This window comes from Setaria italica, chromosome IV, assembly GCF_000263155.2.
Source record: "Setaria italica strain Yugu1 chromosome IV, Setaria_italica_v2.0, whole genome shotgun sequence".
Lineage (NCBI taxonomy): Eukaryota > Viridiplantae > Streptophyta > Magnoliopsida > Poales > Poaceae > Setaria > Setaria italica.
The window spans coordinates 34,321,799-34,336,009 of NC_028453.1; the positions used below are offsets into that span (position 1 = coordinate 34,321,799).

General features: G+C 44.4%; 1 protein-coding gene across 1 annotated transcript; it reads left to right on the top strand.

Moving 5' to 3' along the window:
- The first annotated feature begins 9,625 nt into the window (after positions 1-9,625).
- LOC101762844 (SPX domain-containing protein 1) lies at positions 9,626-13,966 on the top strand. The gene is made up of 3 exons (XM_004965888.3): positions 9,626-10,108; positions 10,222-10,354; positions 13,236-13,966. The coding sequence occupies exons 1-3, from the start codon at positions 9,785-9,787 to the stop codon at positions 13,685-13,687; spliced, it is 909 nt and encodes a 302-aa protein (XP_004965945.1). The 5' UTR covers positions 9,626-9,784; the 3' UTR covers positions 13,688-13,966.
- The last annotated feature ends 245 nt before the right edge of the window (positions 13,967-14,211 follow it).

Here is a 14,211-nt window from a genome sequence, read left to right on the forward strand (position 1 = left end):
CGCCAACTGGTTGCTTGGCCATCCCCAGCACGGAGACTCGGGGAGTAATCCATGAATAACCGCTGGGTTTCGGGGTTTCGAGAGGGTACCTTGCGGATGGCGGAGCGCCGGAGAGCGAGAGAGGCCACCCAGCCGGAGTAGCCAGTAGGGGTAGCGAGTCGAGCGGCGCCGACGCCGCCCGCGAGGACTCGAATTTCCCGGCGGGCGGCGGGCTCGTAGTAGCCTCGTCGTACTGGAGGACTAGGCGAGGGATTTGCGGTTTGCTGCTGCCGAGTTGGGCCACGGTTTATAGGTGGGCTGGGCGCGCGTTTGTAACTTTGACATGGGCCAATATGACATACAGTAACACAATAAGAAGTGGCCCAAGTCCGACAGAACCGGTCCAAAGGAACCTTTCCTTCCTCCTCTCCGCCCGACGAAGTCACCGATCGGCCGTTTCCCAAGCAATGTCGCTCTTCACCGGCGGCTTCGCCGGCAAGGCCACTTCGGTGATGTTTGATGTGTGACATACAATGGAATGGCTTGACCCAATGAGGACGCCGGTGGTTTCATTATATAGCCTCATCGTCAATAAAGCTTACATAATATTGATAAGGATCAATCGACGTAGGTGCAGGACCCATACATCATAGAAAACAAGTTGTAAAGGAAAAGTGGAGACACTTTCAGACCTAGGATAGGGTAATTGATGAATTTTTGCTTGTTTACAAGCATCACAAACGGACTCATGAGACTCACTTGAAAAGGACAAATTATGATCTCTAAGGACACGATTAACAATGACCGATGAAAGATGCCCCAAACGATGATGCCATCTGGAAGTTGAAGGTTTGGTGATGTGGTGAACTTCAGGAAAAGCCAGCATAGGATAAAGCCTATCTTAACATCTACCTTGAAGGAGAGGATTCTTGGTGCTCGAGTCCTTGACACAAAAATAGGTGGGATGAAACTCAAGAAACACATCATTAGCGGAAGTAAATTGGTGAACTGAAAGCATATTTTTTATTTGCAGAAGGAACGAGCAAGACATTGCTTATAGAAAAATCACGTTTAGGGGTATGAAAAATAGTATTACCGATATGACTTATTCGGGTACCTTTGCCATTAGCAGCTTGGACCTGATCATTAACAGTATACCGATCATGTGTAGAAAGCTTTTCTAATTCATTGGTGATATTATCCATGGCACCCGAATCGAAGTACTAATTTGTGTCGACCTCATATGACGGAACAACAGAGGAAGCAGATTTTTGAGAGCCCGGTGGTTTAGCACCACCAAAACCAGCACTTGGAGGAACAAACTTCTTATTGAAAGTGTACCAGCAATGATGAATAGTATGGTCATAGCATTCACAGAGTTGACACCAGAGTCCCTCATCTTGATCATCAGATTCTTGATGATATTCTTGACGATGTTCTTGTCGATTACCAAAGCCACGACCAGGGGTAGACGCTCCATGACTAGGGCCTCGACCACGGCCACATCCATGACCTCGACCACGAGAAGCAATGTTGGCTGAGGAATAGATGCACCCTCCATCTTGATTCTGCTGGAGCAGGCGAGCCTCATAGGAAAGCAATTTTGACCATAGAGATCACTCAAGCTGACATTATCGTTGACGCACATGGAGGATACAAACGGATTATAGTCAGCATCTAACCCGTTCAGGATATAATCAATGACATCGTCATCATCAAGCTTCTTGCCTGCAGCAGCCATCTCATCTGCAAGCCCTTTCATCTTAGTATAGTAAGCCGACGCAGATTGACCTTCTTTTCTTCTCCTTAGAGAGTTGAGATTTGATTTGAAGAATGCGCGACTTTGCTTGAGACGAGAACATCTCTGTAACAGCTTTCCAAACTTCCAACGCGTGCTCGAGAGAAGAAACTTGAACTAGAATCTCTTTTGTCATGGACGACAGAAGGTAGGACAATACTTGTTGATCTTGTGCAATCCATTGCACATAGGCAGGATTCTCCACCTGTTCTTCAATGTTGTCGGCTTTGTTAACAGCAATCATAGGCGCAGGTTGCACAGAAGAACCATCAAGAATTCCAACAAGCCGTGCACCTCGCACAACGGGCATCACCTGCGCTCGCCACACCAGGAAATTTCCCCGAGTGAGTTTCTTGGAAACTGGGATGTTGAAATTCACCGAAGCCGAACTTGTCGAAGCCATGTAGATCGTCGATGAGAAAGAAAAAAAACACTAATTGCTAGCTAGATGTATTTAGGAGGAAGTGGCTCTTATACCATGTGAAATATGATGGAACGGCTTAACCCAATGAGAGCGTTGGTGGTTTCATTATATAGCTCCGGGAACAATGTTCAGGTAGAACAAGGTACAAGAGTTACAGAGTTATACGTATAGGACTCTAAGTCCTAGTCATACCCAATCCTATTACATGTGTACTTCTACGTGGTGGTGGCAGGAATATAGCTTTGGAAAAGGCAGTCCTCAATGAATCACAATATTCTAACTACAAAATGGTTGTCAAGCTTTTTCATAGATGGTACGTGGCAAGTATAGTCAATAACGAGGGGCGAGAGGAAAGACAAGACGCTCTAGGCCCATTCTTCATGGAGATCATTATTTTGATGTCATGGTGCATTTGGACGATAAGAAATGATTGGCTTTTCAACAATGTTGACCCATCAATTGGAGCCTGCAAGAGGAAGTTCATACCATTCTCCTTGTTGTTGCACAAAGCTAAACCAAGCTTGATCCCTACCATGACTGATTAGATTCAATCACTCTAATTCTTGCGCAGCTGCGTATGCTATTTGCTCCTCCTTTTTCTTGCTTTCTTCTTGTTAAGTAGTAGTTGTTCTTTTAGTTGCCTTCCCTTATCCTTTTTCTTTTCTTTGCACTTGTACTTAAACCTTTATTTCTAATATATATCCAGTAGGGGCACGTTCAGTTTCATGGTTCAAGATAAGCTAGCATTTATTATTTCGTCAAAGTTTTTTTTTTCTAGATCAAAGGCCCCACTTTATTGGAAGCTTAACAATACTCCATTGGTCTGAGCTAGGGGTTCGAACTTAATCTTGTATAATTATCAAAAAAAACTTAATCTTGTAGGCATAGAGAAATAAAAGACGGCTACAATTTGATCTGACACACCCTCACTTTTTACAGAAATCACTCTACAAGTTTGGTACACACTGCTTACATCCAGCAAGCCTCTCTCGAACTGAGAGCCAATTTCCCTCTTGTTGCCATTGATTTGGAGCTTTTCATGGCTCAATTTATTAGTGAAGTGGGCATAACAAAGCTAGCAAATCATCATAGCATATCCGGGCGTGTTAGTTTGGAAGCGATTAAAAATGCTGCCATGGATATGCCTTTTGATGCCATTTGGCGATCAGGGTGTTATTAGTTCCATACTCTCTCGAAGAAAATGGTATCCTCATTTTATCCTTTCACGAGTACTTCCACCTCTTCAAACCTCACCAAGCACGGCTGCTCAAGTTTTTCGAACAATACACATGCACATTTACAAATATAGTCCTTTTCTACAGGCACACATTTGCTTCGAAATTCCAGTAGAAACGGGGGAAATTTGTCTGCAGCGAACAGTGACGAAAGCATCTCCACGAGAATATGCAGAGAGGTACTTCCTAGATTCGGGTCATTTTCCCGAGAAGCCGTGCTAGTGGCCAAGGGGTTTTTAACCTAGGCTTCCTAGGCTTTGGCTGTCTGCTATTGTTTTGTTCCCACGGTTCAGGCTTCAGACTGGGTACGGTATCGATCAGAGGCCCCTGCTCCCTGTCCAATACCCATCGCCTTCTTCCGGGTCAGAAACCAAGAAAGATCGTAGCTCTAGGTTTTCGAACGATCTTTTGTGCAAGAGATGACGATGGCCAAACGGACGGAGGCGATTTGTAGGAGTTTATTATCATGTTCTAGCTTCATTTCCATGCCGAAAGTGAAATAGCATGCTTTAGAGCAGCACCAAATGCCAAGTGCTAAAGGTATCTTCGATGATAGTTATTGTCTCTTTGACATTCTTTTCAGTAGTAACACGATAATTTTTCGAATAGCTTGGTTTGCAACCATGATATGCTTGGGAATAGCATGGTGATTAGTTACGGTTTTGTATAATCTATGTGCTATGCCGATGGATTTGGTGAAGAGGGAGAAAAAAATATCAGAATAAAACGGTAAAGCAGAGGTGGAGAAACAAATAAAGTGCCTAATAATTGTTTTATCTTCTATTAAACAATATTCTGTACTGAAACTGAAAAATAGTATATTCTTTGTGCACGGAAAAAAGGCTCTCTAGCATTTACAATTATTTATTTGATTTGCATGCAAAAACCTATGGAAAAACTATGGGTTTAATGCACATTTTGGTTGCAAAAGTATAACTGTGTAACCATAGTACAGGAAATAAAATCACAATATGTGTATATCTCAGTAGAGCAGAACACTTTCTAGTTAAGACAGGAAAACTATAGCAATTTGTGGCAATTGTATGTGGTTTTTGAGACATGCATGGGCTAAAATTACTTATTTCAACAAGTATGTGTTTCAAAATGTAAAACCTACGTGGTACACTTGAATAACATATCCATATGACCTATACTGAGTTAACAATTCAAAGTAGAAGAAAAGAAAAGTCACACCGAATGTCCATCTATTCATGTGGATCTAAAAGTTGACGAATGGTCATGTGTATTTTCCACCGTGCTAACACGACAGTGGTATATTCCAAGATCATCTTACGTGGACCGCATTGTGGACCTACCACGACACGTACTTTTCTCACTGACCAATCTCACTTGACTTGCCCACTTACCAACCCCAACATCAGTGGCCACTTGGGTCTTTCCCCATTCCAACTTCGATCTCTCCCTTGAAAATCCAGACGGCTGCTCCAACGAGTTTCCTTAAAATAATCAAACACACACCCACTGCCACGTGGAATTTCTCACACACACTCGCACGAGAACTCGTGAGAACCACGTGTTCACGAGAAGAGGAACCCAATATCTCGTCAGGTACATCACTGTTTCGACAAGCAAGAACACCCTGTGTTAAAAAGACAGAAGTCAATGTGAGAACAAAACCCAGAGATCTCTCGGCTCAGAGCGTGCCATCTGCCACTTCGAAACGACAGCACAATCACTCGGGAGATCGAGTGATCAGACGAGATAATCTCCGGATCTTCTCATGGAAGCTGCTGTTTTTTTTTTTCCCGTCCTGCTTCTGTTGATAGAGAGAGAAGCTGACAGAGAAGGACCGAGGGCTTTTAAGGCGAGGACAGGGACGCGCAGAGGATCTGGGACATATCCGCTTGGATATTCCACTTCCGGGAAAGAATTATGCCAGGAATCTTCCTTCCATCGCCGCAGCAGGGTGGTCATGCGTGTACTTTCTTGAAGAGGCCGGGAGTAGAATACTTGGAGTGCTGCTTGGATCTTCTGCGCCCTGTCGATTGTGTTCCGCTATGCATATGCTTCTAGCAGGTGGTTTTTTGTTTTCCTCGTTGGCTCGTCCGGCCAACAACGTCGAGCCGCCGCTTCTAAAAAAAAGAATAGGTGACGTTATATTTAATGATGCATTTTAGGAGTATATCGATATCAACGTCATGGTATTCGAATAGGACTGCTGTTGTCGAATATATGGGCATTGAGAATTGTACAATTTTGTTTCTCATTTGGATACTTTTGGAAGAAAGTAATATCGCAGCATTTGTGAAAATGGAATAGATGGGAACAAAATATGCCTAATGATAAGATGGTGACCGCAAAAGAGCACTGTATTAATTCAGGAAAAGAGATCTGTTTTGTCAATTTAATGTTACGCTTCGTTTTAAATGTTTTTAGGGCAGCATTATTGTTTTTAATTATTGCTACTAAAATACATTTATATGGGTAAACTGCAAAACCAATTCAAGAAAGAATTGAAAACCACTAGGTCTTTGATGGGGAAAAAAGGAGAAATAAGTCAGGGCACAGCTCAGTCTTATCATTACACATCACGAGCTTGGTGTGTCAAGGAGGCATGATTATTATTGCTACGAATATTCCTATGGATATCTTACCATACATCATTTGAATAATATTGATGCCCGCAGTTGTTCTCATAATCTTCACCTCACAACTCATATATCCTTCTGCTAAAAATAAGACTGATATATCTTGTTGAATTCAGGTGGTATGGTCCGACCATTTAATAATTAGATAGGACATCTCTCCCTCCCTCCATCCCTCTCCCCAGCTTATAATCATTGCCGTTTCAAACATAGCACCTCTGGGTTAATCCTTTTACACGAAGTGAGGACGAAAGTGTAATAGAAGTGCTATGCGTATGCGGGCTCATTCCACGTGAGGAGTTGGGCCGTAAGTAGATTTTGGAGCTGGGTGTTACACCTCCTCCCCCTCTCCCTCTCCTCATGGTCAGATCGGATAACGCAACTGTAGTTTAGTTTGTTAAGAAATCCTAAAAGTTCAGTAAAGTAGGTGTTTATGCTGAGAAAAATAATATAATGACCAACTATTTCATGTGTTATTTGGAAAAATAATTCAGGCAAATTATTCAAACTTTAATTCCAACATAGAAAGGATATTCTAATGACGACATAAATGTTGGATTTTCAAGATGTCAATAGATGCTAATAACCTTCTCGATGTAGGAAGAGTGGACTTTGGGCATATCAGAACATTATTTGAATCGTGGAGATTATCATGAATGGTCCTTGAAACTACCAATTCTTGCATTCCTAAGCATAGAAATTGTTTGTTGGAAGAGCCATGGAAGAAACGATTATCTATTCTCTCCTCTCTTCTAAGATAGTAGATGCTAGTATTTGTCAATTGCTTGCAACTTTTGTTTTTACCAGTTTGATCAACATCAGATACCCTACTAAAATATAATGCTCCAGAACCAATCGGCTGCTTTTGTTCATCTTCTTTCTTGCTCTTTTTCTCTGGTGCCTGTTTCGGTCTCCAAGTGATGGCATGACATGCTCCACTGTCGATTGCATTGCACCCCATCTTGGGCAGCTCACTTGTCATTGGCCATCATCATTTTTATGTCGCCCACGGTCGCCACCTGTCTCCTTTTCCCTCCCTGAATCCAAAGCAGCTCGCTAGCAGCGATCAAGGTTCGTCACCTAAAATTTTCCGAAATTTCAAAAGCACGTGATTATTCAGGAGGTGTACTCTTTTAAACAAGTTGGGTTTTTTTTATATCCACAAGCAAAACTAAACTTCTCACCACATAAACACAAAACCAAAACACACATTTGTTCTTAAAAACATACAAGTAAATTGCTAACACATGTTTTTATCGGTCCAACAATATTAGACATCCAATTTCAATTTAATAGTCCAGAACCAATCGACTACTTGTATCCTTGTTGGGGAAGCGATTACCATCCCGGACGAGTGCAAGCATCGAGTGCCAGATACCCCTCAGGGTCGCCCCCCTCCCCTCCTCCCTCCCCCTCCAGAGGACCCCTAGCCGTCGGAAGCCCTTCCGGGGAGAAAGATAAGAATCCCGTGTGAGGAAGGGGAAGGGCCAGTGGATAGCACCCCCTCTTCCCACTGGGCGAGACCCGCCACCTTCCCTGGTTTTCCCTTCGAGCCTCTGGCCCATATCCGGAAGGGAGACTAGGCAAGGGAAGGGAGAGTATGGAGGACATGTGGAAAGAAACCGCACCTGTATCAACGATGTGTGAGGGTCCTTAGGAGAAAAGATCAAATTGCCTTTCGAACCCACTATCTCTGTTTGAACCAGGAAAGGGTAACCCAGAAAGGAGTTGAACCCTATGCCTATAAATATGAGGCTACTCGATTCCTACGGACACAGAAAAGTAACCAACTAACCGCTCAATCCCTAGAAGCCACTTGGACATCGTACGGTAGTCGAAAGCAACACCTGTTGATCTTTCCTAACCACCAACAATTCCAATGCCAGCTTGCACCCATCCCCAACAGCTAACCTGATGCTAGCCATCATAGTAATAACTTTTTCTTATCGCTTTGTCGCCACCGGCCATCCTCTGCCACCTATGGACACGCTCCCTCATCCCGCATGCTGGTACCCCATTTGCAGTAGCTCACTTGGCGAACCATTTTATTTTTTGCCGCCTTTATAGTCATCAGCCGTCTTCCGCCACACGTGGACATGCTCCCTCATCCCACCTGCTTGCACCCTGGCTCTAGTAGCTCACCTCACGCTAATAATTGCGATAACGACTTTATTTTTGGTCGCCTTTGTCGCCACCAGCCATCCTCCGCCAGCTATGAACACGCTTCCCACTTCCCGCCTGCTTGCACTCTATCTCCTGCAGCTCACCTGGTGCTAGACATCATAGTAACCACTTTATTTTTGTCGCCTTTGTCATCACCGACCATCCTCTACCACCTGTGGATATACTCCCTTGTCCCACCTGCTTGTACCCTGTCTCCAGTAGCTCACCTAGCGCTAACCATCATATACCTTAACTAGTTTATTTTTTGTCGTCTTTGTCATCGCCGACCAGCCTGGACATGCTCCCTCATCCCTCCTATTTGCACCCCACCTCTAGCAGCCCACCTCACGCTAACAATAGTAGTAACCTCTTTTTTTATTGCTTTATCGCTACCGGCCATCCTCTGCCACCTATGAATAGGCTTCCTCGTCCCGCCTGTTTGCACCCCATCTCCAGCAGCTCACTTGGTGCTAGCCATCATAGTAACACTTTACTTTTGTCACCTTTGTCGTCACTGGCCATCCTCCGCCTCATGTGGATACGCTCCCTTGTCCCGCCTGCTTGCACCCTGTCTCCGGCAGTTCACCTGACGCCAGCCAGTAACCACTTTATTTTTTGTCGCCTTTGTCGTCACTGGCCATCCTCTACCACCTGTGGGTAGCGCGACCCCCCTCCAGCTCTATTTGCTACCGGTCTCCAATCTCCTTCTAAAACCTTCATTCGAAGCCTCCAAAATACAGTTTAACCGTCTCCTCCGAATCTAATGTAACTTCCTTTCTCGAATCCAAATTAGCTCATTGGCGGTGGGTCAAGACCCGTCATCTAAAATTTTCCAAAATTTCAGAAGCAAGTGATTGTTCAAGAGGTGCGCTCTTTTAAACAAGTTGCTTTGTATGTCCACCGGCGAAACTAAATTTCTCGCCGCATAAACACGAAACCAAAAGCATAAAATGTAAATTGCTGACAGCCTAACACCGTGTTAGTAATACGGACTAACACGGATAGATAAGGATGATGACTTGTCACCGATAACATGGAACCGTTACGGCTTGAGACGCGAAAACTCGCGGGTTACCACAACACTCAGCACAAACCACCTACACTAACACTGCCATACGGCAACCCTTCTTCCACGAGACCGCCAGAGTCCACCGTGTTAGCCCACACCCCCGCCCTCTGTTTCGCCGCATAACTCCACGGCGGCACGCCCCCACCGTCACCTCCCACCCCCGTCACCCCGTGTCTTCTCCCGGCCACCTCACCTCGGCGTCTTCCCTCCCATCCACCCTCGAGGTGGCCTTTTCGGCGGCGAGCGAGGGCGAGAGGGAGGAATAAAAAACTCGCGTCGCGCACGCACCGGCACCGCAACAATAATATCCTTCCTCGCGAATATTCGCCGCTTCCCACCTCCCCGCCCCGCATATCCTCCGCCCGCCCCCGTTCCACCCTTTCCCCTCCCTCCCCTTCCCTCTATTTCACCACCCGCATCCGCCCTCCCCCGCGACGATCACCGGGTGCAATCCGTCCACTCTGCCCACCGGAAATCTCCTTTCTTTCCGGCGACTGGGAGGCGGCGGCGATGAAGTTCGGCAAGAGCCTCAGCGGGCAGATCGTGGAGACGCTGCCGGAGTGGCGCGACAAGTTCTTGTCCTACAAGGACCTCAAGAAGCGCCTCAAGCTCATCGGCGCCGGCGCTGGGAGCGGGGCCGAGCGGCAGCCCAAGCGGGCCCGCCGCGAGGACGGCGGGAAGGCCGACGCGTCCTCCGGCGCCCCGGCGGCGGCGGCGGCGGCGGCGGCGATGACGCCCGAGGAGGCGGACTTCATGCAGCTCCTGGAGGCCGAGCTCGACAAGTTCAACTCTTTCTTCGTCGAGAAGGAGGAGGAATACATCATCCGCCAGAAGGTGCCTGCACTATCCGGCCCCGTCCTCCCCTACCTTCCTTCCCCAATGGTTCTGGTGTTCCTTGATCTGATCGGGTTGTTTGGGTTGTCGTTGGCCCCTGCTGGGTGGAACAGGAGCTGCAGGACCGCGTGGCCAGGGCGGCAGGGCAGGACTCCAAGGAGGAGCTCATGCGGGTGCGCAAGGAGATCGTCGACTTCCACGGCGAGATGGTGCTGCTCGAGAACTACAGCGCCCTCAACTACACTGGTGAGTCCTCCGCCGCACGCACCCATCCCGCCGCGTCGCGTTAGGTGTTGCTTTCGTGTCGTCCTGATGCACAATTGATTGAATTTCCAATGATCTGTTGTCTCTGTTGTTGTTTATCTCTTCTTGGAAAGTTTCTTGTCTGTGTATTTTGGGTGGTAGTAAGGAGTAGTAAGTAGCCTGATGAAGCAATTTAGCTCTGAATTGGGGAGGAAGGAAGCCTAGATTCGTGAAGCTAGCTAGCTACTAGTTCTTGTCAACATGGGTCAGTAAAGAGATGACTTGTTGTTTTGCTTGTCAGCAAGGGGGCAATCATGTTGCTGTCGTCTAGTATGGATACCAGTCAGTTGAAACGGCACGCGACGATTTGACGAAACTGTATTTGCTAAAGAAAAGGAGCTACCGCGAGAAATTGTGAGCTGGGATGAATGGATCGATTTCTCGCGAGAAATTAGTTATCTCTGGTTACATGAGTGCAAGTACACTATTTATTTTTGTAACTAGATGTTTTATACCATACAAAAACACATGTTCGACTTGGAGCACGTCGTGGCATAGTAGTTGATACAATATCCAGTTAGTTGATGCTAAATAGTTAGAAAATAAATCAAAGAAAATCAGCTTTTATTTTTGGTAGTCACCATACGTCATGCATCTGACATGTTTTTAAGTTCACATGTGCGGAGCTCTTCGCTCAGATTGGGATTAATTAATGGATGCTTGCCTTGCTCAATTTTTTGTTCGATGTGTAAGGGGGTGTTTGGTTCTTTAGTCTGTACTAAAATTTATGTCACATCGAATATTCGGAAGTTAATTAGGAGGACTAAACATGACCTAATTATAAAACTAATTATATAGATGGAGGCTAATTCACGAGACGAATCTATTAAGGCTAATTAAGCCATCATTAGTACATGCTTACTGTAGCACCATATTATCAAATCATGGACTAATTAGGCTTAATAGATTCGTCTCACAAATTAGTCTCCATCTGTGCAATTGGTTTTATAATTAGTCTATGTTTAATACTCCTAATTAGTATCCAAACATTCGATGTGATAGGAATTTTAGGAGTTCCTAGAGAACCAAACACCCCCTAAGACACAAAGTAGCCCAATGCTATTTTTCTTTATTGTTAAGTACCCTGGTGTCCTCTCTGCCTGTATAATAACTCTATTTAATCTCAGGAAAAACCTTCCTTCTGTAAGTTGACAATGAATTAATGCTTGTGGTTTACTTCAAGATAAAATTTTGTGCACCATCTCAGGTGTCAGTCATAATGGGTTTTGTTTTAGACAGTAAGATCATGCCGTAATTTTCCTTTTCTGTTTGGACTCGTGAAGTCATGCTCCTTTTGTTCATCCTGAACAGTACAAATATACACTCGACAATTTGCATCTTTATGAGATTCTTTCTGCTTGGCTGGGATGCATTGCTACTGTAACATCACCTGCAATGCAATATTGGTTTGCTAGTACTATACTGGTAGGCTACTCAGTACCCACACAAAGTCAAATATTGCGAGCTGTCATGAACTTGAAGGTAGTGAATAGTTGCTCCTGTCATCATGTTCTCGAGCATAATGGCTTCAGTGGATGTGCAGCCACTCACCATAACATCAGCATTTGAGCTTTTGGCTGCTCCTGTTGCCTTTACAGTGGTGCATAGATCTATCGATGTCCAAAAAGTGTGTCACTAACCTCCTTTCCCACTTCCATGCAAATTTTGTCCCTTTCCATTTGCCCGTTTAACTGAAGATTACTTGAATGGAGTGTTCATGCTGTTTCACTGTAAGTGTTCATGCTGTTTCACTGTAGCAAGGAACCATTACCTGGAAAAACAGACTGTGAATCTTAATGTCCGTTCTGACTGCATTCCTATTGTTCTAGTGTCCAAGCGTGCACCCAGAGAGAGTTGCTTGAGTCACTCTATTGTTGGATTTAGTCACTCTATTCTTTATGAGTGACTCATAAAGTTTAATTGACTTTCTGATTGAGTCATTGAGACATGACACTAAAAGCAAACAACTTTTGAAGTTCTTATTGTTGTAAATTAGTTTATTTAATCCTGTAAGCTGTTTAATTTAACCTTATACTTATCAGTTCCTTTCTAATTGTAGGATATCTGAACTGGAGTGCTTTAGTATTTGTGTTCTGTAATTGTGTGACTCATTTCTGTTGCCTTTTTCTTTTACTTGTGTTTTGGTCCATTTGACATGCTTTTGCGAATAGGAATTTGCAAGTGTTTGAGACTTTTGAGCATCAACCCAATATAGTACTGGTCTATTGCATTTGAGTTGACCAATGGTGCCTTTAATGGTATCCTTTACAGAGTGTTATCATGTTTGTCTCCAAGCCATTTCCTGATGAGAATTAAGGTTCGCTAGTGGGGTACATCATTAGGCATCATATGGCTGTGCTGGTTCAGAAGTCATAGCCTGCTAGCCATACGAAGACCATACACCTTTTGGCTGACAAACAGCCAAATAGGAATATTTTCGATGCCATATTCTATAGGTATCAGCCAATAAAAAATAAATTTACTTGCGTTTAGGAGAATTTGTTGTCTGCTGATTTTGTGGTCCATAAGTTTTTTGGCTTCATGAAAGCAGAAACCTGATAATAGTATCTTATTTAAAATTTGAAGCATGGCTGTGTGAGAATTCTGCCTAGATTGATGTTTTTGGAGAGACTGACTACAATCGATTCAGTACAGTAAACATGCTTGTTACATCGTTTTGTTCGAATATATGATCATTGTGTTGGGTTTTTTTCTGTCGGCAACCTTTTAGCTCGTCTGGATCGTTTATGGATTACCGCTTTGATATCTTAGCTAGCTAGACATTCATCACAACAATTCTTATGTCCCATGTTGCCCTTTACAGGACTGGTTAAGATTCTCAAGAAGTATGACAAAAGAACTGGAGCCCTGATCCGTCTGCCCTTCATCCAGAAAGTCCTGCAGCAGCCTTTCTTCACCACTGACCTCCTGTACAAGCTTGTGAAGCAGTGCGAAACCATGCTGGAGCAGCTCCTGCCGACCAGTAAGCCATCTGTATCACGTGAAGATGGAAAAGTAGATAGCAATGACGAAGAAAAGCCAGCAAAGCCCACTTCCTTGGTCAACGGCAGTGGCATTCCGGATTTAGATGAGCTTGAGTACATGGAGGGCATGTACATGAAGAGCACAGTTGCAGCACTTAGGTCGCTGAAGGAGATCCGGAGCAAGAGTTCGACTGTCAGCATGTTCTCGTTGCCACCTCTTCAGGGCAACAATGCGCCTGAAGAGCCGGAGAGGTGGAACAAGATACCTGTGATAGAACAGGCCGCCAAATGACATGGCGAATGTGCGATGTCTATGCCTCAACTGATCACAACTTTAGTCTTGACATTTGCTGGAGACAGGGCCGGGATCCTCCCTGTCGTATATTAAGTAATCTGTATGAGTTCAGGATACCTAACGGCTGTAAAATGGTGGAGATGTCGTTTATATGATGTTAAATCATAGAATCCCAGCATAACCGTCAGACAGAACTGAGCTGATTTTATTCACTATTGTGAATTGATCCGGTAATTTTGCTGATCAACATATTTTGTTTATGGTTTGTTCATTGTTAATTTTGTTCTGGCGACCCCATTGCTCTTCACTGAATCTCACCAAGTCAGCCATGTTCATGGGTTGCCGTTATTCTTGATATATGCTGCATTCCACACGATTGTTTCAAAAACTTTGTGAAGTATGTGGTCAGTGGAAAATAGAAAGAAAAAAAAGACTTCTTATTATTTTTCATGGACAAATAGAGCAATTTTTAGTTTGCTAATTTTTAACAACAATTTAAACGATATAAGGCCTTCGGCTCT

What these genes read in the sequence shown, in the direction of transcription:
- LOC101762844 (XM_004965888.3), top strand. Translation starts at nt 9,785, where the DNA reads ATGAAGTTCGGCAAGAGCCTCAGCGGGCAGATCGTGGAGACGCTGCCG. An exon ending in AATACATCATCCGCCAGAAG is followed by an intron (nt 10,109 to 10,221) that starts GTGCCTGCACTA and finishes TGGGTGGAACAG; the next exon opens with GAGCTGCAGGACCGCGTGGC. An exon ending in CAGCGCCCTCAACTACACTG is followed by an intron (nt 10,355 to 13,235) that starts GTGAGTCCTCCG and finishes TGCCCTTTACAG; the next exon opens with GACTGGTTAAGATTCTCAAG.